At 52.8% G+C, this 23,443-nt stretch overlaps 1 protein-coding gene and 1 long non-coding RNA gene across 6 annotated transcripts in view; both read right to left on the bottom strand.

The window, feature by feature from the left end:
• LMO1 (LIM domain only 1) overlaps positions 1–22,097 on the bottom strand; it is a 39,546-nt gene extending 17,449 nt beyond the window's left edge. The window contains exons 1-3 of one of the 5 annotated variants that reach the window (XM_072969439.1): positions 21,909–22,083; positions 17,363–17,622; positions 11,900–11,976 (exon numbers count right to left, since the gene is read on the bottom strand). In XM_072969439.1, the coding sequence (XP_072825540.1) occupies positions 11,900–11,966 (67 nt within the window). In that variant the 5' untranslated portion in view covers positions 11,967–11,976; positions 17,363–17,622; positions 21,909–22,083. Of the gene's footprint in view, positions 1–3,295; positions 3,390–11,899; positions 11,977–16,820; positions 16,846–17,362; positions 17,623–21,908 lie in introns of those variants that run through there. The other 4 variants (XM_072969440.1, XM_072969441.1, XM_072969442.1 and 1 more) reach the window with 4 other exon arrangements.
• On the bottom strand, positions 14,639–16,810 carry LOC140698710 (uncharacterized). Its single transcript, XR_012076572.1, has 2 exons — positions 15,620–16,810; positions 14,639–14,780 (listed from the first exon to the last, which is right to left on the bottom strand). It is a non-coding gene; the product is annotated as an uncharacterized lncRNA (long non-coding RNA).
• Positions 22,098–23,443: the final 1,346 nt, after the last annotated feature.

Raw genomic sequence — 23,443 nt, forward strand, 5'->3', positions numbered from 1 at the left:
AGCACTAATGATTTCTTCCCCAGTGGTTAATAAATTCACTTCCAGATCAATTTGTTCACGATAGAGCCCAGCGAGCGGAACCCGCGCGGCGGGCACAGCCGACTGTGTCTTTTTCAGTATAAATGATTTATTACGATGATTAGCGGCACATAAACAATTTAAAATACAACGCTAATTAGTTTGGGGAAGAAAGGAGGGGAAAAGCCACCCTGCCTCTCTCCCCATTATGTTCTACTTCCCTAAGTGTGTACTTTTTAATTAAATCCAAATGTCACAATAAATTTAAAGTGTTTTATTACCATTCGGCTAACTAAGGCAGTCACGCAAGCCCTCCTCTCAGGCATCGATGGGCTGGGCTGGGGGTAAGGACTGGGGGTACCGGCAGGGCCTTTCTACAAACTGTCCTGGAGACAGGTTATTGTGAGACCCCTGGAAATTCCTCCTGGTTTCCGGCAGCCCCAGGCTGGAGAACACTGGGACTGCCCACTTTCTCTCACCTTCCTGGCCAGCCCAAGGAATGTCTCCTCCTTAACACTGTCTCTGACCAATGCAGAATCCAGCCACTTCTCAATGATCCCATAGCACTCGGCTCCCTCTTCAAGCCCTCCTCAAGTGTGCTATAATCTAACACCTTCTGTGTGACTGGCATCGTGCTTGGCATTTCCTACACAACATCTTGCCACATTCTCCTTCCAGTGCTATGAGGAGTAATTACTGTTTCAATTTTGTGGATGGGGAAATTGAGGCTCAGAGAGGTGGAGCAACTGATCCAAAGTCACACAGCTAAAAAGCAGATTTTTATAAAGTCCTGATTCCTAGAGCACCGTTCTGCTGCAGAGCCCATGTCTTGCCAGGTCTGGGCCCTGACTTTCCAGCACCCAGGGTGGGGAATAGGACACAGCGGCTGCTCAGATAGACCTCTCCTTTGATAATGCCCTGCTTTGCCCAGAGACACAGGTGAGGCAGGAGGTCAGACCAGGGACCTGGACTCTGATGAGTCTGGGTTCAAGTTCAAGTTCTGCCATTGACCCACAATGTAAACTCAGTCAAGCCCTTTGGCCTCTCTGAGCTTCAGCATCCCCATCAGCAAAACTGGAGTAATAATACCCAATTCTCAGGGCATGAGAACCAAAGCAACTAAGGTGAGCAGAGTGTTTTGCAAGCCTTGACATGCTATGTAAGGACTAATTACTAACAAAAGCCCTTGAGGTGAGCAGGGATCCCTAAGAATCCCATTTCACTGATAAGAAAACTGAAGCCAGCAGGGGAAAAGTTCTACTGAATCTTAGGAACCCAGGGGAACCAGACTTCAGGCAATCTTCTTTCCCGAAGCTCAGACAACCAAGGGTGGTTTCTCTCCTAAACACTCTTACACTGTTTATTCAAAGTTAAAAACAAATATCCCTAAACATAGAGTTACCGTATGACTCAGCAATTCCACTCCTAAATATATACCCAAGAAAAATGAAAACATATGTCCACACAAAAACTTGAATACGAATGTTCCTAGCAACATGATTCATAATAGCTAAAAAGTAGAAACCATCCAAATGCCCATCAGCTGATGAATGAATAAATAAAATATGGTATATATACACATCATGGAATATTATTCAGCAATGAAAAGAAATGAAGTATTGTGATACACTACGATATGGATGAATCCTGAAAACATTATGCTAAGAAAGACCACATCCTGTATGATTCCATTTATATGAAATATCCAGAATAGGCCAATCCGTAGAAACAGAAAGTAAATTGTAGTTGCCAAGGAGAAGAGAGATGGGGAGTGACTGCTAATGGAGTTTCTTTTTAGGGTGATGAAAATGTTCTTGAACCTGATAATGGTGATGGTTGAACAACTCTGTAAATATACTAAAAGCTACTGAATTGCACATTTTAAAAAGGTTAATTTTGTGGCATGCAAATTAATTCTTGATAAAACTGTTATAAGGCAAAAGAAAACAAGCACCAACAAAACAAATATTCCTTTGAGAAGAGGAGAAACCAGTTCATAAAAATGAAGTCCTGGGGTCAGGGAAGGGTGCCTGGGAGGCCCAGCAGCCAGCCCTCTGAGAGGCCATGCCCTCCCTGGTCACCCCATCTCACGTCAGCTGCTCTGTAGGGAAGGGCTCCAGTGCACCCCCGTGCCCCCTCCCCAGGCCTTCCCATCCAGATATCAGACTGTGCCCGCTCTTCTAGCCCTGCTCCCCAGGCAACCCAGACCCTATTGGATCCATCACTCTGACCCATTTGTTTCCACCACCGCATTCGTGTTTTGTCTTTCTAGATCTCTCTGTGTTGAAATTTCTGCATCCTCTGAGGCCTACGCCCTACCTGCAAACTGGGCATACTTATGCGGTGAGGGGGTGGGGTGGGTCTTTTTTTCAGACCTTGAGCTTGTCCTACATTGGGTACCACAAGTTATGTGCACAACAGATAGGATCACAGTGAGGTCCTCCAGGCTCCCAGCCAAGGTTCAGTAAGAAATGCTGCCCCTTCCCCAGGCCTGAGAGCCCTGCCCCAGACAGGGGGTGCAAGCTCAGATCCAGGCCAGAGGCCAGGGAGGAAGGCACCAAGCCTGCCTTTGGGTCAAATAAAAACCCAACGCTGGAGGGAGGGAACACAGTGCCAGGCTAGGGTAGCATTCTCTGTGGCTAATCTGAGAGGGTAATTCAAGGAGATGAAGCGTACTGGCTGGCAGGAGGAGCTAGGACCAGGCCGTGGCAGGGTGCACCCAGCTGCCCCTGAGTCTGGGGGGATGACCAAGGTTAGACTGAAGATCACTAATGGCACCTCAGTCCTCATCTCAGCCAACAGACCAGCCTTTAAGCCTTCCACATGTGGGAATTGCTCCACAAAGGGGACAGGAAAGCTCTGGTCACTTCAGGAGGGTATCAGGGCTTGGGGCAAATACCCCTTTTCCAGGAGTGAGGCTGGCTGCACGCATGAGTCTCCACGGCTTCATCATGGGATACTGTCCCAGAAAGCTGCCCCCTCAAGTTAACTATCCCCTAGTCTCTCCACACTCTCTTCCAAGGTCTTGTGGGGCCTGGGGCTTAAAGAACCTCTCAAGGGTAGGGGATGCCAGGAGGAGGGGCGGCAGGTACCCTTTACTTTATATAGTCACTGTGTTCTCACCAACAATTCCTCAGGAGGGCACAGTGCTGCTCACCTGGCAAAGCACCTAAATACATTTTCTCCCATGTGAGTTCTGTACAGGGGACAGGGAGGATGCTCTGGGACCTAATTTATGTATGAGGAAACTGAGGCTCAGAGAGGCTTAGTGGCTTACCCAGGGTCACACAGCAATGTGTGGCAGAGCAAGACTTTCCTGAGATCTCACTGTCAGAGGATGCAAAGGAGGACTGGAATTCAGGGTCCATGCTTATTCCCTTCCCTCAGGCTCCCTTGCCACCCTGCAAGCCAAAAGAAAGCCACCTCTGCAGGAAGTTGTCACACCCTCCTGCAATTCTTTGAAAGAGTTATAAAGAATTCAGATCTGCATATGTCTGGGCTGATGCTATGGGGTTAGTCTCCTCTGAGGGGAGAGAATCCAAAGCCTTCACCCTGGAAGGGAAGGCTGAGCACAGGGGAATGTGGGCCACAGAGGGGAGAGTGGAGGGGGCTGGCTGGCTCTCTAGGCCCTGGGCAGCCACGCAGGAGTTGTGCCAGGTCAGGAGGGACAGCTCATGCGGAGGCAAGACCTTAGACTCAGTTCCCCATGGAAGTGCTCTCAAACACAAGTCTGCTCTTCTCCGGCCAGTCCTACTCATATATAATCAGGGGATGGACTGTATTAGGTGCAGGTAAGGGTAGCAGATGTAGCGAGCTTTTGTGGAAGCCAGTCTGAGAGAGATAACTGGCCCAGGGTTGGGAGGACCACGAAACACTTGACAGACAGATCACGTGGGATCACAGGAGTTTGGAAGTGGGTAGCGAGGCCAGGCTGGACTTGCTGCTTCCCCACTCTGGTGTGTTCCTTCCTGCCTCAGGCCCACGGGCTCGGGCTCACTTCTTTACAGCCTGAAAAGTCAGGATCCTGGTCCCCTCATGGGGCAGCCACAGAAAAGGAAGTGGGAAACCTCAGGCCAGAGCTGGGCAAGGCCAGCAGCGGACTCTGGGACAAAGGTGGGGAGAGGCGGGCTTGCAGCCAGGGTCTCCGGTCTGCCTTCGCTGGGGCTCAGCTCTAGAAGCTCAGGCCCTGACATGGGTAGCTGAGGCGCTCTACCCAGGATCTCTACCACCAGGACCTCGGATAAGCCCCCCTTCCCAAGGCCACAGCTCTAGCCATGCCCTCCACCATTTCCTTCCCAGACTTCCACTGCCTCCTCTCTGACCATCTGTGAGACAGGAGGGAAGGGGCCAGGGCACAACCGTTAAAGGAATGACACAGCAGTTAGCACCAAGATGGCAGAAGATTCAACTCTCAGCAGATCTTGAGGCCCAAGGTGGCAGGAGACTGACTTCCAGTAGACCTGGAGCTTCATTCTATGCTCATTGTAATACATCAGCATGGTAAATGGCACTCCCACAGGTGCCATGATAGTTCTGAGGCTAACGTGAAAAGTCAAAAAGTGGGCAGTGGCCCAATTCCTGGGAATTCCAGCCCCTCCCCAAAGTAGTTAGAATAATCCTCCCACTTGTTAGCATATGAAGTAACCAGGCCCGTAACAACTAGCAACCCGCACCTCACGGCCTCTCACTCCTTCACCTTCTGAGATGGCCCGCACTCTGTCTATGGAGCATGTATCTATTTTTACTTTAACCACCACCTCCCGTCTCCCACACCTCGTGGCCTCTCCGGCCTTCTGGGATGGCCCACATTCAGTCTATAAAGTGTGAATAAATCTCTGAAAAAATCTACTTTTACTCAACTATGGTTCACTCTTGAATTCTTTCCTGTGAAGCCAAGGACTCTCACCTGATGGGGCGGGTCCCAGGTGCTCGCCTGGGAACTGGGACATGGCCATCCTCTGGTGCCCCATTTTCCTGTATCATCTGAACCCCTCTTCTGCACACTCCCTCCCTTCCCCTCCAACAGGCCCAGACTGCAAGCTTGAAACGAAGGAAACGTCAGGAAGGCAGGAAGCAGCAGGGGGCAGTCTGAGGCTGGAGGGGGTAGGGAGTGGTCACCCTATAAAGCTCAAAAGGAAGAACCCTTCCCCTCTACATCATGGCTGTTTTTTCTGCCCCTTGTTTTATCCCCACCAGTTATTCTCCACAGACTAGATGTATAATAATACATTTTGTCTTTGTCCCAGGTTCCTGGCACAGAGCTCCTAAAACCCTAGGAATTTCCTAAGGAGTCCCCTTTGAGCACCTCTAAGTTTCTGCTAATGAGGCAGATGGCCTCCGGATGGGGCTGGTCACCAGAAAGACCGAGGGCTTAGAGGGTTAGAACTTTCTGCCCCACTCACTCACCTCCAGAAAAGGCAGGAAGGTGGCTGGAGATTAAGCTCTATACAAAGTCTTGAAGAAGATTTGATGAGCTCTGGGTTGTTGAGCATATTCACGTACTGGGAGGGTGGCGCACCTCAGTTTGATAGGGACAGACGCTCCTGTGCTCGGGACTCTTCCAGACCTCACCCTACACCTCTACACCTACCTGTTCATCTGTATCCTTTATCACATTCTTGTAGTAAACAGGCAAATGTAAGTAAACATGTCCCTAAGCTTTAGGAGGCATTCTAGCAAATTATCTCACCCGAGGCGGGGGTGGCGGGAGCCCACTCTACAGCACGTTGGTCAGAAGCACAGGTGACAACCTGGACCTGTGATTGGTGTCTGAAGTAGAGGCAGTGTTTGGGACAGAGCTCTTAACCTGTGGGATCTTATGCTATCTCCGGGTACAGTGTTAGAATTGAGTCAAGTTTGTAGGATACCCAGTAGGGACTGCTGAGAACTGGAGAATTGCTTGGTGGTGCTGGAAAACATTCCAGGGTAGTCCAAATGATCTAACTAAAATGGAAATCTGTCCACTCTCTGGGATAAAAGAATTCTTATGATTCTCTCTTCTCCCTTCCCGACCTCCTTCGCCTGTTAACTCATTTGTTCACAGGTCATTCCACAAATACTTACTAAACATCTACTACTAGGGGCTAGCCCCTAACACCGATATGTTGATAAAAAATTATATCAACATTGGTGATTTTTCATCAAGAAAGTAATTCTTAAGAAGCTTCATTAAGTCAGTTTGATTCCTTGATCAATTTTCTATTCACTAGTGATAAACTATTTCCTCTCCTTTCTCCATTTTTACTTAACTGGAATGATTTTTCATTAGGATCAGTTATTTTTAAATTTTTAAGTGACTATTCTGTTAATGATCAGTTTTGGGCTCAAATCAAATCTTACAAATTAGAGCTTTTGTTGCTCTTGAGATTTCTTTTGTAGTAACTGTTTCTACCAGAAAAGATTTCCTGAGCCAACTTCAGGGGATCTAAATTTTATCGGGAAGATTTTATTCCTCTGTCAATTTTTAGTCAATAACATATTTTGCCAGGTGCGGCCTTTGCTGTTGCCAGTTTTGCTTTGTGTTAATTATTTCAACCAATGTAAATTTTTTTCTGGCTCATTTTTTTCTTTACATTTTCGATAATACTAATGAGATGTTATTCTCGTGTAAAAGGCATATTTTAGTACTGATATGATAAAGCATTCTGAGGACCAAAGAGCAGTGTGAAAACATCCTAGGAGCAAAAAGGCAGGTCAAAACATCATGCTCTGCACTTGGGCTAAGTACCAGGTCAGGACCTGGCGCCCGAGGTAGTCCTGCTCACTGTCCTCTACTCCCCTGGAGCCCCAGCCCCTCCCAAGATGCCTCGCAGCTGCCTGCAAGAGACAGCCTCTGATTGACAGAAAAAGAGACAGGGTTCAGCCCTGACATCCCACCCCAGGTTGGATGTAGCCTCTGTTGGGCCCCAGACTTTCCTACTCAGAAAGTATCTCAGACACTTTGCTAAGAGAGGAAGTAGATGCTTCTTGGAACTTAGTCCTGCCCCACCCCGAATAAAAGAAGGTAACTGACCAGGGTCCTCTCAGATCTGAGGCTGTGACTTTTGCCCACCGGCCTCCAGGCTTTGGGCCTGCTACAGGCGTCCCCTCTGCCTCTGAGTTGCTTTGGGAATAGCCAGGGATGGGAGTATCCACCTGGACTCAAATATGGCCAGACCAAGTGTGGAGGGCCAAGGGCCACAGATGCTCTCACCTGGGACCTCCACTTCTGATCCCAGGAGCCCAAAGAAAGACAAAGAAACCTCAACAGGGTGGTTTCTTTCTCCTGGCCTTGGCCTCACCCCACCCCATTCCCCACCAACGGTCATGTCCCCATGGACAGTACCACTAGGCATCAAATGGCCAGTGACCGGTGAAGCATAAATGGGAAAATGTAAACCCAGAGAGGGGAAGAGGTCTGCTCAGGGACATACTGTGAGCTAGTGGCAGGGTCAGGCTGAGGATGCAGGAGTTCTGGATCCCGGTGCTGTGCTCCAGCCCATAGGAGAGCCTCCTTCAGCCCTGTTCCCAGGTAAGGAGCTGCTGAAGTGGCCTCTGCCCACATTGCCTCTGAGACAGTGGCCCCACCTGGCCTGGCAACAGCTGGTGATGGGTGGAGGTCCTCAGTCCAACAGCTGTGGGGAGGCTGGATCAGGAAGAAACCATTCTCACCTCCACCGAGGTTATGGTCACCATGGAGTGACAGGAGAGGTCCTGAGGTAATGGGTGGCTGCTTTGCAAGTTCCCAGTAGCCTTGGCAAATCTACCATCTACAAAAAAAGACATCCAGCCATTCCCACCTCCAGCTCTGTTCCCTGTGTCTGTTTACAGTTAGTGCCATCCCCTCTCAGCACCAGGGCCTAGGAGGGCCTGCCTGGGAGTGTCTTTATCACCACTTCCTCCTCAGGCTCATGGCAGGCAAAGGCCTGGTTCTCATCTGAACTCTGTCCCATACCAAATAGCTGGGCTATCCCACACAAGTGTCTTTCCCTCTCTGAGCATAACCTACTCCTCTGCAAAATGGGGCTAGTGTTTGATCTCCAGCTTCCCAAGGGTACTGTGAAGATAAAATAAAAGGCTTTGAGACATCTGTGGCTTCCCTGGTGTGAGGTGATGCAGGAAGCAGAGGCACTGGGCCTCTCGGGGATGGGGGTGATTCATTCTCTCTGGGGGCAGCTAAACTATTGGACACCTGGGGCCTGAGATGCTGTTCTAGAGGCTGACCTCTCACAGTAGGCTGGTTCTTATGATGCGGCCCAACAGTCCTCTGTCTCCTGGTGTTCACACCCTGTGTAATCCTCCCCACTTCCCTGAGTATGAGCTGGACCTACAGACTTGTTTGCAAGTAAGAAAATACAGCAAAAGTGATGGAGTGTCACATCTGTGGTTAGATGTGCCACATCTTTTAAAAGACTTCCTGCTTGCTGGCAGACACTCTTGACAGCTTTAAGGAAGCAAGCTGCCTTACTGGAGAAGCCCACATGGCATGGAACTGACGGCAGCCTCTGTTTAGCCTTCAGTGAGGAAAAGAGACCCTCAGTCCAGCAGGACTGAATCCCTCCAACAACCACATGAGTGAGCTTGGAAGCCCATTCCCCCAAATGAATCTTGAGATAAGACCACAGCTCTGGCCAGTGCCTTGATTATCATCTGTGAGAAACCCTGAGCAGAGGACCCAGCTAAGCCATACCAGCACTCCTGACCCACAGATACTATGAGATTTAAAAATGGGTATTGTTTTAAGCTGCTAAATTGTGAAATAATTTGTTAAGCAGCAAGAGAGAACTAATACACCACCACACTGATGTATCCACACAAGACAGGAGGGACCTTTACTCTGACCAGAGATCTCTGCCCCACCACCCTTGTTGTCCCGAGCTTCCTTCTGGAGTCCTATTCTTGCTATGTGATGTTGTAAGGAGAGGTCAGAGGACAGAGACCACCCTCTAGCTTTTCCCAGCCATGCCCCCTGCTCTCCGCTGGGCAGGCCAGGAAAGTGGATGGAGCTGACCCACCTCCTTCTGGCATCATTGCCCTGGGTCCTCTCCGAAGAACAGTCCTCCCAGAGCTCTTTGACCCCCAGGCATATCTGGAGCAGAACAAATGTTCCAAAGCACACCCACAACCACTTTCTCCCCTGCTCCTCCCCAAACCCTAGGAAGGATAGGGAAACCACACCAATCATCTCCCAAGACCACTGACAACAGCTGTGCTGGGTGAAGGCTCAACAGACCTAAAAGGTGGTCATTCTACCAGTTAGAAGTACTATTCAGTAGTTACTGAACCATTACTGAACAGTACTTTGTACTATTCAGTTAAAATTCTTATTACTGTCAAGAATTACTAAGTGGCAGAGATGAGACTTGAACCCAGTCAGTCTGACTCAAAGCCCATGCTAGTTCCACTTGTTTTATAAATGGGAAAAACTGAAAAACAGAGTTCAAGCATTCACGATGGTACCCATAGGCAGCCCCCAAACCCCCACAATCCTTCCTGGACAGTCTGTCACCAAGGGATCAGGAACTGGAGCTTTTAAACATTCAGGGGAGAGGAGAGACAGGATGGATCGGGTGCTGGTGGGGGCCAGAGGGGCCCAGATCAGAGCTGCTCCCACTCATCTGAGAAGAACCAGCCTCCCTCCCTTTCTCTGTGAAGTCATCATGCCAAACGGCAAAGTTGAATTATTAAAACTCCCTTCTGGGGTACCACACAGATTTTTCTCCACTGAGACTCAGAGCAGAGGGGCGGCCACTCCCGCCACACAATATTAAAATGTCAGGAGTTTAAGGCCTGCGCTGGTTGAGTCATAAGTTATCAGCACCCAGTGAGGGCCGACAGAATGCCTCCCTTAAATTATTAAGCAGAAAGCGTCAGACTGTAATATTTTGCTAAACCAAAGTACAGACACAGACAAAGATGTCATTTCAATATTTGAAACCAGCAAGTTTAATTTAAAATAAGAGCAAACCAATAAGCTCAGAACATAGCAGCGTATGAGAGGAAAATTATACTGTGAGAGGAAAAAAAGTGGAAGGACTTAAGAAATTTATAAAAGTAATCTCCAAGTGGAAATTAGAAATCAAGGCCTAGAAACAGAATAACACAAAAGAAATATTACTGTCCACTTTCTAAATCAATATAACACTGCTCCACGCTGGAATTACCATGGTAACTCAAGTAAAAAGAATCAAGCAATTCTTATTATTTCAAAATAAAATCACAGCCTGAAGCCTGGGTTTTATTACAACCACTGATAGATCGCTGGCTTGTATTTATCTGAAATATTGCTTTTCAATCAGCTGGTTTATGAATGTACACGGGCCTCTCACCAGCCCACTTCCCACCCTGTTTTGAGGCAAGGGGCTAACCAATGAATTGATTCCTGCCTGGCTGCATCTGCATGTGTGCCCAGGTTTCAGCCAGCTCCAGGAACCACGGAGCATCACGCCCTTCCAACAGTTCGGATGCTTTGCAGGACAGAGGAAAAGCCAGAGAAGGCAGTGGGGGCTGACCTCACTGCGGTCCCCCTCTGGGCTTGCTCATGGAGGAACGGGCCAGGGTTCCTCCAACGGCAGCCCCTGACAAACTGCCCAAACAGCAAGCCTCCTTCTCCATCCCCTACCCAGTCATCCTCTAGCTGGCTCCACCCTTCTCCCATGAACTCCCCTGAGTGTCCTTCTCCCCTATCCCTGAGTCTGCCAGCCACAACAGGCAGCTGGCAGAGCACAGGGAAGGAGAGCAGTCAGACAGCCTGGGTTCACAGCCCAGCTCTGGACTGGTGAGCTGTGAGACCTGCCCGTGGCCTTACATCTCTACCCCTCCCCTTATCCATGCCCTTCGCCATGTGACTTTTCACCACCACCCCCCTTTCAAGGGTAGAATCTGTTTGCCCACCCCTTGAACTTGGGCTGGCTGTGTGATTTATTTTGGCCGACAGAACGTGGCAGAAGTGACAACATCCCAGAGCCAAACCTAGGCCTCAAGAAGCTTTGTGTGCATACAGTCTCTCTCCTGGACCTGTCTCCACCCTGAGAAGAAGCCAGAAGAGCCTACTGGATGATGAGGGACATGGTAATGTCACCCTCAGCATCCAGTTGATCAGCCATCTGCCAGGCATGAGTGCATCCAGCCGAGACCTGAAAAATCACTTAGCCAAGTCCAGCCTACACTACTGACAGATTTGAAAATGACTCTAATGACTGGTTCTCTGGGAAACAACCCCAATTTGTAGTTTTGGCCAATTTCCATGGTGTTAATACTTCCACCACGGCTGATGTCAAGCTACCGATGTGCTGTCACTGAACTCAGAGTTGGGAAGAGATGTGCAAAATCAGCTCTTGCAAGCCAGGACAAGTTGACATTCCTGGCGTAGTCCTCTCTTGGGCACATACCTACCAGGAAAACTCACTCTAGCAGCACCACGAAGCTAAGCCTGAGGATGGACGGATGTCCTGGGTGCCTCAGTGTCCTTTAACTTCAGGCAGGACGGGCAGGCAGCATAGGCTACATGCCACATGCACCTCTGGGGCTTCTCCAGTCCATGAAGGCACAGGCCAGGTTAGCCCTATCAGCACCTGCCAGGAGGACCTACATCTGAGAATAGAATCATGTGCCCTGGGCTGTCAATAGGGCCAGGAGTGGGAAGCCCAGGCACATGGCCCTGGTCCAGCTGACGTTCCTCTTCAGCAGAGACTTCTACCATCCAACCTTACCATGCCTTGGGGACAGAGCAGAGGGAATGGAAGGTGGCCATGGAATGCAGAAAGATGCTGAGGCTCTGGGCTCTAACTCCCTATGTAACTGTGGGCAACTCTCTTGGCTGCTTTGAGCCTCCTCTGTGCCTTTATAAATGGATGGCCTTGCAAAGTGTGAATCTGGAGCTTCTTCCCACGATGCTACTCACCTTGGGGATCTGGACAGGTGAGTAGTGAGTACAGCCTGCTTCTTACACAGTGGTGATTGATGGCCATGGTGGATAAACTGGAAGAGAGAGGGTGAGGGCCCAATGCCTGACAGTGAACAAGGCACTAAATTGGGCAGAGAGTATTTCAGGTCATTCTGTAGCTGAACAGAGAGCACTGTCACTTCACACATCCATGAGGCTTCCTGGTTTTCAAGTGCATATATGGACATTATCTCATTTAATCCTAATAATAATCCAGCCAGTTAGATGTGGTTGTTCTCACTGTAGGGATGAAAGGGTATTGAGGTAAAGCAACCACAATGTTGTGTGGGCACAAAACACAGAACTACAGTGGACATATTGGACCTGCATAACCTAGCTTGATGGTAGAGAAGGCAGCCAGTCCAACAGTACCTGGCACACTGGGTACCCAGGCCCTTTTTCTACCTTCTTCCATAAGTCCTTTCAAACTTCTTAATACCCCAACTCGGGGATTCCTGGGAGATCCTCTGGTCCCTGGAGATGGACCCAAACAACAGCCTTGGCCCCTTGGCTACCTAGGGGCATCTCTGGCCTGTGTAGGATGCAGCTCTGGAGGAGGCCTGCATTCGCTGAAACCACCAGCCTGGCTTGGGTCACTCCCCCATCGTCCTCCCAAGCTCTGTCTTCTGCTCAAAGAAGGCTCAGCCCATCCAGCCATGGCCACTTCCCAGTTTCAGCAGCCCAGCTGTGCTGAGGCCAAACCTCATGTCTCCTTCGACCACAGAGGGTCAGCCGCCAATGTTCACTGGCAATTATCCGTCGGCTCCAAGGGAGAGAGACCAAAATAGACCTCCTCTTGGTCCTTCCTCTCAAATGGGCCTGCTGAGCAGTTCCTTAAATGGAAGTGGGTGGGGTAGCCGCCCCATATGACTCTGGGACCTGGAGTTAGGTGGGAAACCAATTCTCAGGAGAGATGAGAAGCAGGCCCCAGTTCTAGGAAAATGCACATTTCCATGTGCTAAAAGCATCATTGTGGGACATGTTGAGAGAGAGAGAGAGAGAAAGGCAGTTCCTGTGGCCACAGAGGCCAAGTGACTGGCCACGCTAGTGCCGAGCCCCGGCACGCAAAGGGTGAAAGCTTTTAGGCATGCAGCGGCCAGTGATCTCAGCTTCCCCTAGTCCTAATGCTCCTGAAAGGCTCTCTCCCACTCCCTGTAATTGGGCATCAGTAGTTAATGCAGTATTGACTGCATTACACGCTCCCGTGCCTCCCCTTGCTAATGCCAATTGCATCACCTTGTACAGTCACCGGCTTGCTTAGCCAATAGCCGTTAAAAGCAATCCAAATCATGAATCATATGGGAAACTTTTAGCAAGACACTGCCATCCAAGGAGACAATTTACAGTTGAGTTAATCTGGGTACATTAGTGAGACACGGATTCCGGACGACAGACCAATTTATGTTGTTTCCCTGTCTCCTCTTAGTGCTCCTCATGGGCAGATGAATGGAAGAGCAGGGAACAGACAGAAGCACCTGCTTCTTTACCCCCAGCTCGGGGAGCGGGCGGGGTAGACCCATCTTGCCAGGCTTCCTGCCTGGCTAAGTTTGGGCAGGAAGGGGACATGGCTGTATGTGCTGCTCAGGTTTTGTGGCGCCTTGTTCCCCCGTGTGTACCAGGCCTGGGTCCCCACCCTGTCAGCCTCACAAGGCCTTTACCAGCCCTCAGCAGGCAGCAGGGCCCACTGGGCTCCACCTTCCTGCCGATGGGCGGGAGTTTGCGGCACGGAACAGCATCAGGGCCCACTCTCCGCCTCCACTCTGGGGCTGGGGAAGTCCTGGCCACTCTGCTTGGAGAGGCCCCCAGGACCCTCTGTGGTCTAGAGCATGGTGGGAAGTTCTAGGAGGTCCTGCTGGTCAATACCCTAGCAGGGCCAAGAGCCTGCCCTCCTGGATCAACCAAGTCAGCTGTGGAGGCCGTGCTCACAGCGGTCATTAACAATTGAAGATGCACTGTCTGGTCCTCCTCAGCCCAGCTCCAATCTCTTTAAGTGTTTTTACTTATTAAAAATGCCCTAGGAATTACGTCTGGTGCTAAGTTCCACAACCTGCCTGCTGCTTCCTGCAGTCACCCCATCTCTCCTGGTGGGCCTTTGCAGAGGCAGCCCACACCCAGACCTGTTCTTCTGCAGCAGGCACCTGCGGACACCCCTTGGGGCGTTCTCAGCATCCTCTCTGCCCAGTCCTTCACAACCCCAAGACTGTGGGGCCACTTGGACCTTCTGCTGCCTGTCGCTGCTCACAGCCTCTTCTCCAACAGCCTGAGGGCTAATTTGACTCTCAGGGCTCAGGGCTATAGTTCCCCTTGCTCCCCTGGGACTGAAAACCTCCCCGGAAAGCCCACAGCCCGATGCCAGGCCAAACACAGGTGCCAGGGGAAGAAGGGCCATTTCTCAGGGAAAGTTGGAGCTGGGCTCCCATTGCTGACAGGCAGGCCCGATCGCATGGAGAAAAGGAAGGACCCTGAGTTCCAGTAAAGTGGAGCTGGCTAGGCCAAGAGCAGGCATCCAAATGAAAGCAATTAATCTTAAAACCCGAAGTTTAACCATTTGCAAAACAGATCTTTCCTGTCTGTGGTGGCCCTTCACTGCTCGACCTAATGGATTACTTTATTAATAATGCACTGTGCTTAAAAGCAAAAAAAAAAATTTTTTTTTCTGAAGATTCAATACTTCAGAAAGTCTCTTAAACCCGTTGCTACGGCAAAGCGATTGATATTTTATTATCTTTCAGAAGTGCAACATGAAAGCCCTGCAGCCCAGCAGAGCAGGAGCTTTGGTCCTCGGCAGCTGGCGGACCTGACTTCAACCAGAGGAGCCCCGGCCTCTTCCGACAAGATGCTGTCAGGTGGAGAAAAGGCGTTGGGGGTGGTTAATAGGAGCCTGAGTCCCTGCTGCAGCCAGACAAAGGGTGCAGTCCACAGCCCCGAGGAACACACTCCTTGGGGGCCCCGGGGACCAATGCTGCCACCCAGCCCAGACAGCCACCTGCTGGCAGGGCATAATTGCTAGGAAGAAATTATGCAGCAGGTCTGGAGGGGAGGGTGAGTGGATCCAGAGCCTTTCTCCCTCCTCCAACGGAAGGTGCCACCTCCAAGGTTTCCTGGAACCAGGAGATGTTAGACTCTAATGGGGAGTGGAGGGTGGATTTATGAGCAGAAAGGTTGCTTTTGGAAGACAGCTCTAGGCTTGGCAGGACAAGAATCAAATGGCTCCTCAGGGCCCCAGCCAGTGCCCTTAATTGTGCTGTGATGAGACCCAGAGCTCAGCGACATCAACAGTGCTGGGCACCATACTATTTAGACTGGACAGGGTTGGGGACCGTAGGGCAGCACGAGCTCTCCCTCGTAGGGCTGGTGAAGACTAGGGGAAACACATGCCCAGGGTGGTTCAGGTGTACTGCAGGCTGGAGGCAGGAGACTGGCTAGATTGACCTCCAGGGATCCATTCCCATTCAGAGCTCGTCTGAAAACCTTTAGCATCACAGAGCCCAAGGCACTCTGGGGTGCCTGCACAGAGCACTAGCTTCAAGACCTAAGGTGGTAGTGGTGGTGTCATCTTGTCAGCAGGTGACCATCCTCCCTGCTAGAGGCCACCCAGGTATAGGGCCTGGGTCTTCTGGATTTCCAGCTTGGGCCTGGGGAGCCAAGCATGCCAAACAATCTCAGCCAAAGACATACCCTGATTTCCACATGCTCCTCATAGTGAGAGTACCCCTAGACACCAATGAAGGACCCTCTTCATGGGCTTCTCATTTCACCAAGAGGGAAAGTGAAGTCTAGAGATGGGCATGACTGGTCCAAGATAACTCAGAGTTAGTGGAGAAAGGAGCTAAATCAAGGCCTCCTCCCTCCTTGTCTGGCCTGACCCCAGACCCCTTCTTCTCCTTCTCAATCTATGTACAACTGTACCAGCCCAGCTGTCTGATGGCCCATGTGGGGCTCTAGGGGAGGTGTCCATTAAGAGAGAAAAGCATGTGGGAGATGGCTGTCATATGCCAGCCAGACCCTGGCAAATGGATTCTTTTGGCCAGAAGCATTTCCTCTCTTACCACACACATGCCGAGAAATGGGCTTACTGGCCACAGAGCTCCCCAACATGCCACCCCCCAGGCCAGATACTTTAAATGGCCTTCCCTGCTGGAGGTCTCAGAAGGTGGTGGGGAGCCTGGGGGCATCAGCACACAATGGCAGCCAAGTGAACATCTTGTGTGACCTTAAGCAAGTCACTTAACTTCAGATTCTCACCAAGTGCCTGTGTCAGGAACACTACTGAACTGGAGGGCAGAGGGCACAGACCTCTACTACTAGTACTCACTAGGAGAGGTCAGGAGATGGCCTCTGCCATCACTCTAAGAGAATTCCCGCTGACTCGCAGAAAACCCACCTGCTCAGTTCGTTACCAGTAGAACACAGGTGGCAGCGCGGGTGCTAACAATTATTCTCACATCTCCCTGCAACACTAACAAACCAGGGAACCCTCAGCTACAGGGCAGGAGGGCCTGAAAGGGTCAGGGAACCGCCACTCTCCTGACCCTGGGAGCTGCCCTTGGGTCACAGGACACCCACTGGTTTTACCCACAAGGGGGCTGCATTCTCCAGCCTCCCCTGCACACACCAAGACAATCACTGCAAGGCATTCCCAGTCAGGAAGGCTTTGGGGTGTGTGGGACTACCTGCTAGTGCCTTCCAGCCACCAAGGGCCCCTCTGCTCCGACCTCTTAGTGCAGTGAGGCTCCTGACCAGGGCAGGTCCACGCCGCTCCTGCACGCGTGCTACTGGCCAGTAGCGGGACACTTTCTTCCTCTGGGCCAAACTCCCGCCTCCAAGCTCAGGAGACAGGGAGACAGTGGGCAGCCCAGAAGGCATCTCTTTTTCTCACCGAGGTTTTGGGCAGCTGTCTCCCCGAGGGTCCGGCCGGCTTTCCCCTCGCCTACCAGGCATCCCCCGGCGGGCGAGCGCTGTCTTTTTGGAGTACAATTCTCCCCAAGCCACTGATTTGCTCGGCGCTCAGCGCCTCTCGGGTTACGCGGACGGCGCGAGGGTGATGGCTGCGGTAAGAGGAGCAGCCGCAAAGACGAAATGCTCTATGCGAACCGCCACTGCGCCGAGATCGGAGGGCAGCCAGAGCCTCCACGCGGCCCCGCAGAGCATCACAGGGCTGGAGCATAGCTCGCCCGCCCGCGGTTCGCTTTTCGGTTCGGCCCGGCCGGGGAACGCGCAGCTCGGGACTCACTCACCTCCCTACCCGAGTCCCACTCGGCCCTCCCCCGACCCCTGGCCCCAAGCCCCCTGTGGACCGCCCGCCCGGCAAGCCCAGCACAGCCTGGTGAGTGTGTGCCTGTGTCCCGGCGAGTGTGTTCCCTCGCGCCGCCGCGGGGGCCGCGGGGGTTCGGGGCGTTGGGACCCCCGCCCGCCACCTACCGTCCTCCTTGTCCAGCACCATCATCTCGGGCGCTCCGTGTCCAGCCGCAGCTCGGCTCGGCCGGGAGAAGGGCGCCGACTCCGGGCGCGCTTCGGCGGGGCGGCCGGTCCTCGGGCAGCGAGCGGGCTCTAATTACCCGCTTGTCCGGCTCTTAACCTAGATTGCACTCAGCTAGAATTACATTCAGGAGTGAAGCACTTCGCAGATACAAAAGCAGTCTCACCTACTTTTGTGCCTCAGAATTGCAAGGAACTAAGAACTGCAATTTAGAGAGGGAGAGGGAGAGAGAAGGGGGAAGAGAGGATCAGAGCCGTTTCTTTGATTCTCACCTTCTAAATGGCTCAATTTGCCCAGTATAATCTGTCTTAATGTAATTGCATTTGATAGCTCATAACCCTGGCTCTGGCAACGACACAGCTTTCAGCCTCATAAAGTGTTTTCCCCTCGGATTTAATCTGAATCTCAATCTAAAATTATATTCAAAGAGATGGAGGAATCTCGGCGGCCGTCTCCCGCTGCCTTTCTCCCTCAATGTATGAGGTTTGCACTCCTGCTACTGAATAAATGCACACATTTCCCGAGGACCCCCTCCCTCCCGGGTTAATGGGGAGTGGAGACGCGCGGCTGCCCGGCTCCGCAGCGCCACCTGGAGGCCTCTCGGCCCCAACTCGGCTCATGGCTCGGCTCAGGACCCAGGGTCCTCATCCCCAATAACCGTCTGGTGGACCACCCCATCTGTCACCCCCAGACCCTCAGCCTTGATTTCTGCCACTCCACTCCTACCGGGTGATCTTTCCCTGACCTCGTGTTCTCCCTTCCTACCTCCTTGCCAGCGGTTTCTGGTTGCTTCCTGGGTTTGGCAAAGTTAACCCTCCACAGGGCACAAATTCTCCTACTGTCTTACAGGACCACACTTCTTAGCCCAGCAGCCCTTCCCGAGAACATCCTAGTTCCATAGAGAGTGGGATCCTATCTCACTTCTTTCTGAGCAAGCATAGTATGGCCTTGAAGGCTTTTTCATTCCAGAACTGTTTATTGAGCATGTATTACGTACCAAGCACTATTCTAAGGCACTGGGGATACAGCAGTGAAAACAAAGATTCCTGCTACTACAGAATCAGAGACAATTCTTGCTCTGCAACTCAGGAGGCAGGAAGGGAGACAGTGTTCATCTCCTCTTCTCCTCGACTCTGCTTCTTCCCCAGAGCCCAGGAGCTGGTGCCCAGGCTGCCTACTCCAGGAATAGGAGTCAATATTATGAATTTTTTTTTTTCTTGACAGTACAGAGTTCCAGGATGGGATGGAAATCTTAATGGCTTTTCTCTAGACCAAAGAAGGCTCCAGATAGAAGTGTCAGAGGCTCACCCCCACAGTCACTTCTGAGGACTAGACCTAGGCAAGGAGAAGGAAGCTGGAGTACCCAGGAGGGGCAAAGGGCAAGCAGTTGAGACTTCATCCCATCTTTGCCTATCACCAACAGTGGCCCTTAGCAAATCATTTTCTCTCCCGGGACCTCAGTTTCCCTGTTGGTGAATTGGGAGAGCTGCTTTGCTATCTCCAAGGTCACTGTGGGGATCAGATGAGTTAATGCATGTGAATGTACTTTGTAAACTGTGGCACCCCATACAATGGTGGGGGGCTGGCATTGGGTACAAAGGAGATCTGGAGGTCAGGCTGTGCCCTTAAGCTGTGGGAGGCCCCAATGCAGGGTTCTTGACAGGGGTAGGGGACGGGGGAGTGGTGCTGCAGTCCACCTTCCTCTATCCTAGGCTGCTTCTAATGATATACCTCATTCGCAGCTCAGAGGGGTTCGCTTTCCCCTTCATCTTGAATACTTAATCCTAATAGTCCTTGAATATATTTGATGTTAAATATATCATTTTGCACAGACTCACAATCCCTCAGGACTGCGAGCTTGATCTCTCCCCTGCCACTGTAGCCGAACTGTACCCTCAGGTCTGAGGGAGGCTTTGGCACGGCTGCCGCAGGCACACTGAGTGCCAGCCCCTCACCCCAGCCCAGGTTGGAGGCCGGACAGTGGAGCAACCAACGGGCTTGACAGGCTGGCATTGGGTAGCTTCTCGCTGTAGAAGCCTCTGTGCTACTTGCAGGCATTCACTCCACAGAGGTTGCAGCCTCACCCCAGATCTCCAGGGCTGCTTCTCCTCACTTTCAGGGTCTGGCCCTGACTCACAAACCAGGACTCGACTAGCTGAAGCCACTTTCCCACTGTCTCATCCATGTGTCGTGCTTGCGACTCTGGACCAACACCAGCTCCCCCAGCCTCCAAGGTACCTAACTAGCAGCCACACAGCCAGCATCCCTCCAGGGAGTCAGGGGCCTTGTGTCCGAAGCCAGAGACTGGAGCAAGTCTGAGGTACTGAGCAATGAACTGCGGAAGCAGGGTGGCCACAGGCGGTTGGTGCTGTGTGCGGAGGGCTGGCAGCTAGCGCCCACAGGCGGCTCTCTCTGCATCCCTAGTTGTGAGAATCGAGCTCCTGCGCTCATTGGGAGAAGGACCTCCACAGAGGCCTTCGGGTTCACAGAGCTGCCCGGCGAGCCTGGACAGTTTGGATGACGTGAGCTCCCAGCCCAGGAAGGAGCCTGCTGGGCTGACAAACCCAGGCATGAGCCTGGCTCATTAGGCGGCCTTTCTCTCAGCTCATGCAGAATTGCTGGGCAGGCAGGTAACTCCGTGCCGTGCTCACTCCCACCCAAGCTGCCTCCAGGTTCAGGGGTGTACCCACAACACCAGGGTGGAATCCTCCAATCCCCTGGGGCTGTGGGAGGGCACCCGCACCAGACACATTCCACAGGTGATGAACATGTACTCTCACTGCCAAGAGTGCTCCAAAATGCCCTTGAGATATCTCTGGGGACAGCAGAGGGAGGAAGATGGATCAGCCCCCTAGGTTATGGTGAGGAGGAAGGGGGGTGTTTCTGGCTGCTTTACAAAGTTTTGGGCAGGTCCTAGCAGTTTGTCATTGCACCTGGCAGTGAAGTCCTGAGGAAGGATTCCTGCATTGGGGTGGAGGTGGGGGGAGGGTGGGGAGGAGGGAAGACTCCGTGCATTGCCAGAGGGCCCAGGCAGACCAGATATTCCAGAACTCTTCAGTGGAGCCTGTCAGATGTGCCTCAGCCTGAGGGCCCTGCTCCCAACACAGTACAGCTGTCTCCAAGACAGGGTTACAAGTTGGCCTCACAGGTGACACTCAAAGGGGTGTTTGGAGTGCCAGGGCCCTTTCCCTGTGGCTGCCAGTCGATGGGACAGAGTGAAACTACAGACTTTGCAGTATAATCAGGATGGCTGCTGGCCAAGTTCAGGTGCCCTCCCTGCCCTGCCCCCTGCTCACACAAAAGCAAACAGATTTGCAACCAGCTAGAGTGGAGAAGTACACTGGACGGGCCTTCTAGGAAGCTGCAGTTATTACTTGTTAGGCTTTTCAGGGGCCTAGGCAGAATCTGCATTCCAGAAGACAAGTCTCCCCTACCCCCTTGATGAAAGGCCAACCCACCCCTGCACAACAGCCCGGAGAAGGCTGTGGATGTAGGCTGATGACCAACTGTCCTGGTTTCCCCGGGACTGAAGGGTTTCCAGGATCCAGGACTTTCCATGATAAAACAGAAATGGTCCTGGGCAAACCAAGACAGGTGATCACCCTAGTGGGAGGTGGTAGGATGGGGAAAGGGACTAGTGGGGCCAGAGAGAAAGGCCAGCTAGCCAGACCCTGCCCTGCAGGCCAGCAGCTGCCTCCCAACCCCAAATTTTGCAGCCTTCTGCCTCAGGGCTACATCTCTCAGGCGCCAAGGAACTGCCCTAGCAACTGGAGATGGTCCATGGCCCAGCAGGGCTGAGAGTTCTCCTGAGAGACTGGCAGTTAGAATGGGAAGGGTGTCAGTTGGACCCAGAGGGTGGTCCAGATTTTGTAAGAGCCGCGCTTCCTATGCAATCGGGTGTGGGGTGAGGGTGTCTTTAAAAGGAAAAGGAATTAGAGAGTACTAATACAAAATTACAACTGAAGGACTCTGAAGTTTAAAATTCCCTAGCTTCAGGGTGAATCCGCGCCAGATACCTTGGATATACGGCCCATCCACCTACTCTAGCCAGCGGAGAACCTCCCAACACGCTGGGCTGGGGCAACTGACAGCCAGCGTCCTCCCCAGCCCTGCCAGGAGCCGGGAGACTGGGGAGCTGCCGGCTCTGCGGGGGCCAGTCGCGGCGCGGGTCGGAGAGGAGCTTTGCGCCTGCGAGGCGGCAAGTGCCGGTGAGAAAGTTCCCGGCCGGAGCTTGCGGGGCTGGAGGGCTCGGGGTAGCCCGTATGACTTCCTCATCCAGCCACGGAGCCTCGGGGCTGAGCCCCGCACCCCGACACGCACACACCAGCGCGCACCTCCACCGCCGCGCTGCCGAAAACCGCCCCGCGGCCCGAGGCGGCCGGGGCCGGGCGCGGGGTGGCGGGGAGGCTGCGGCCGCAAGCGGAGTGGCCTCGGCCGGGCCCGCGCCGCCGCCCCGGCCCTGAGCCCCGCGCGTCTCCGGGTACCTACCGTCCTCCTGGTCCAACACCATGGTCCCACGGGCTCCAGCCCGGCCCGGGCCGACGACGCGAAAGGGCGGGCGGCTCGGACTCTGCCGCCGCCCGCCTGCGCTGCTCCCGCGGACCCCGCGCGGGACCCGCGCCCCGCGTGCGGCGGCTGCGGACGGGGGCGGACGGCCGGGCGCCGGGAGCTCAGCCCCGCGGGCGGGCGGGCGCGACCCGGGGGCGGGGCGGGGCGGGGCGGGGCTGACGCGCGTCCGCCGGGCCGGGATCGCCCAGCCGATCCGGCAGCTGCTGCCCGGGCCGGGCCGGAGACGCCTCCGCCGCGCGCCCTTCTCTCCGCGCCGGCCGCGCTCGCTCAGCCGAGTGAAGCCTGCGGTTCCCAGGGCCCCTCAGATTCCCCTGTTAATTGAATCAATTCATTATGCTCAGATCTGATTAGCGGCCCTTCCCCCCTTTGAATCAATTATTCAATACACAAACATAATTGCTTGGGCCAGAGGTGCCCGCCATTAGCTTATTTAACTCCAAGGACACTAATTACCCGCAGGGCACGGGAACTTTTCTCATTAATTCTGACAAAACACAAAAGCACAGCCAGTGTGTGCGTGTGAGGGACGTGTGTGTGTGTGTGTGTGTGAGACACCACATGCCAGAGTGAGGGCTGTGAGGGGTGCTGAGCCACTGTGTGAGCTTCAGATGAGACTTGGAGTAGAATGTGTGCGATTGAGAGTGGGAATGTGTAGGGTGCAGATTTGAGTCCGTGACCCTGCCCTTGTGAGTGTGGGGTTTTGGGAATGCATGGGGCTGGGTGTGGCTCTGAGTCTGGGGACTGTGGGCTAGGGTTTCAGATGCAGCACAGGAATGTATGAGACTGCGTGAGTGCTTCTGTGTGTGGCTGTGAATGTGAATCCGTGGTAACAGTGGTAGACACCCCCAACTTTTTCTTTTTTTCCCCCTAATTGCCCCGCCATTGACCACTGCACGCTCAAACCCGCAAGGGCAAGTGCAGACCACAGAAAAGAAACCGGAAGGATCAGGAGGCTGTGGGGGTCTCTGGAGCCAGGCTGGGGCAGTACCTCTACCCCCATCGCCGGTTTGTGCACCAACTGGACTATGCTCGCCCTCCTCCTAGTTATAAACCCCAAGTTCCCATCGTCCCTTTCCTTTGCCCTCTCACTGCACACCCCAATACCTCCCCCAACTCCAGCTTTTATTCCAGAGCCCTCCCAAGTCCCAGCTGATCCTGCATCTCCCCCCACACGATTTCCACAAGTGCTTGATATCCAGGCACACCCCCGCCCAACTCCACACACACTAGTTCTTCGCCTTCTGTCTGTAAGGCTGAACGGAGGGTGTGCCTATGGTTGACCAACTTCTCCACATTTTACCTCCCAGGAAATCTCTATTGAGAGAGAGCCAGTGAGAGAGCCCACAGAGGCAGGGACACAGAGGGTAATTGATTCCCCCAAATTAGGTTTCTGCTTTCTAAAGACCGGTATTGTTCCTGTTCTCAATGTGCACAGAGGTATTGAAGATTTCCTT

Source organism: Vicugna pacos, chromosome 10 (genome assembly GCF_048564905.1).
Source record: "Vicugna pacos chromosome 10, VicPac4, whole genome shotgun sequence".
Taxonomy (NCBI): domain Eukaryota; kingdom Metazoa; phylum Chordata; class Mammalia; order Artiodactyla; family Camelidae; genus Vicugna; species Vicugna pacos.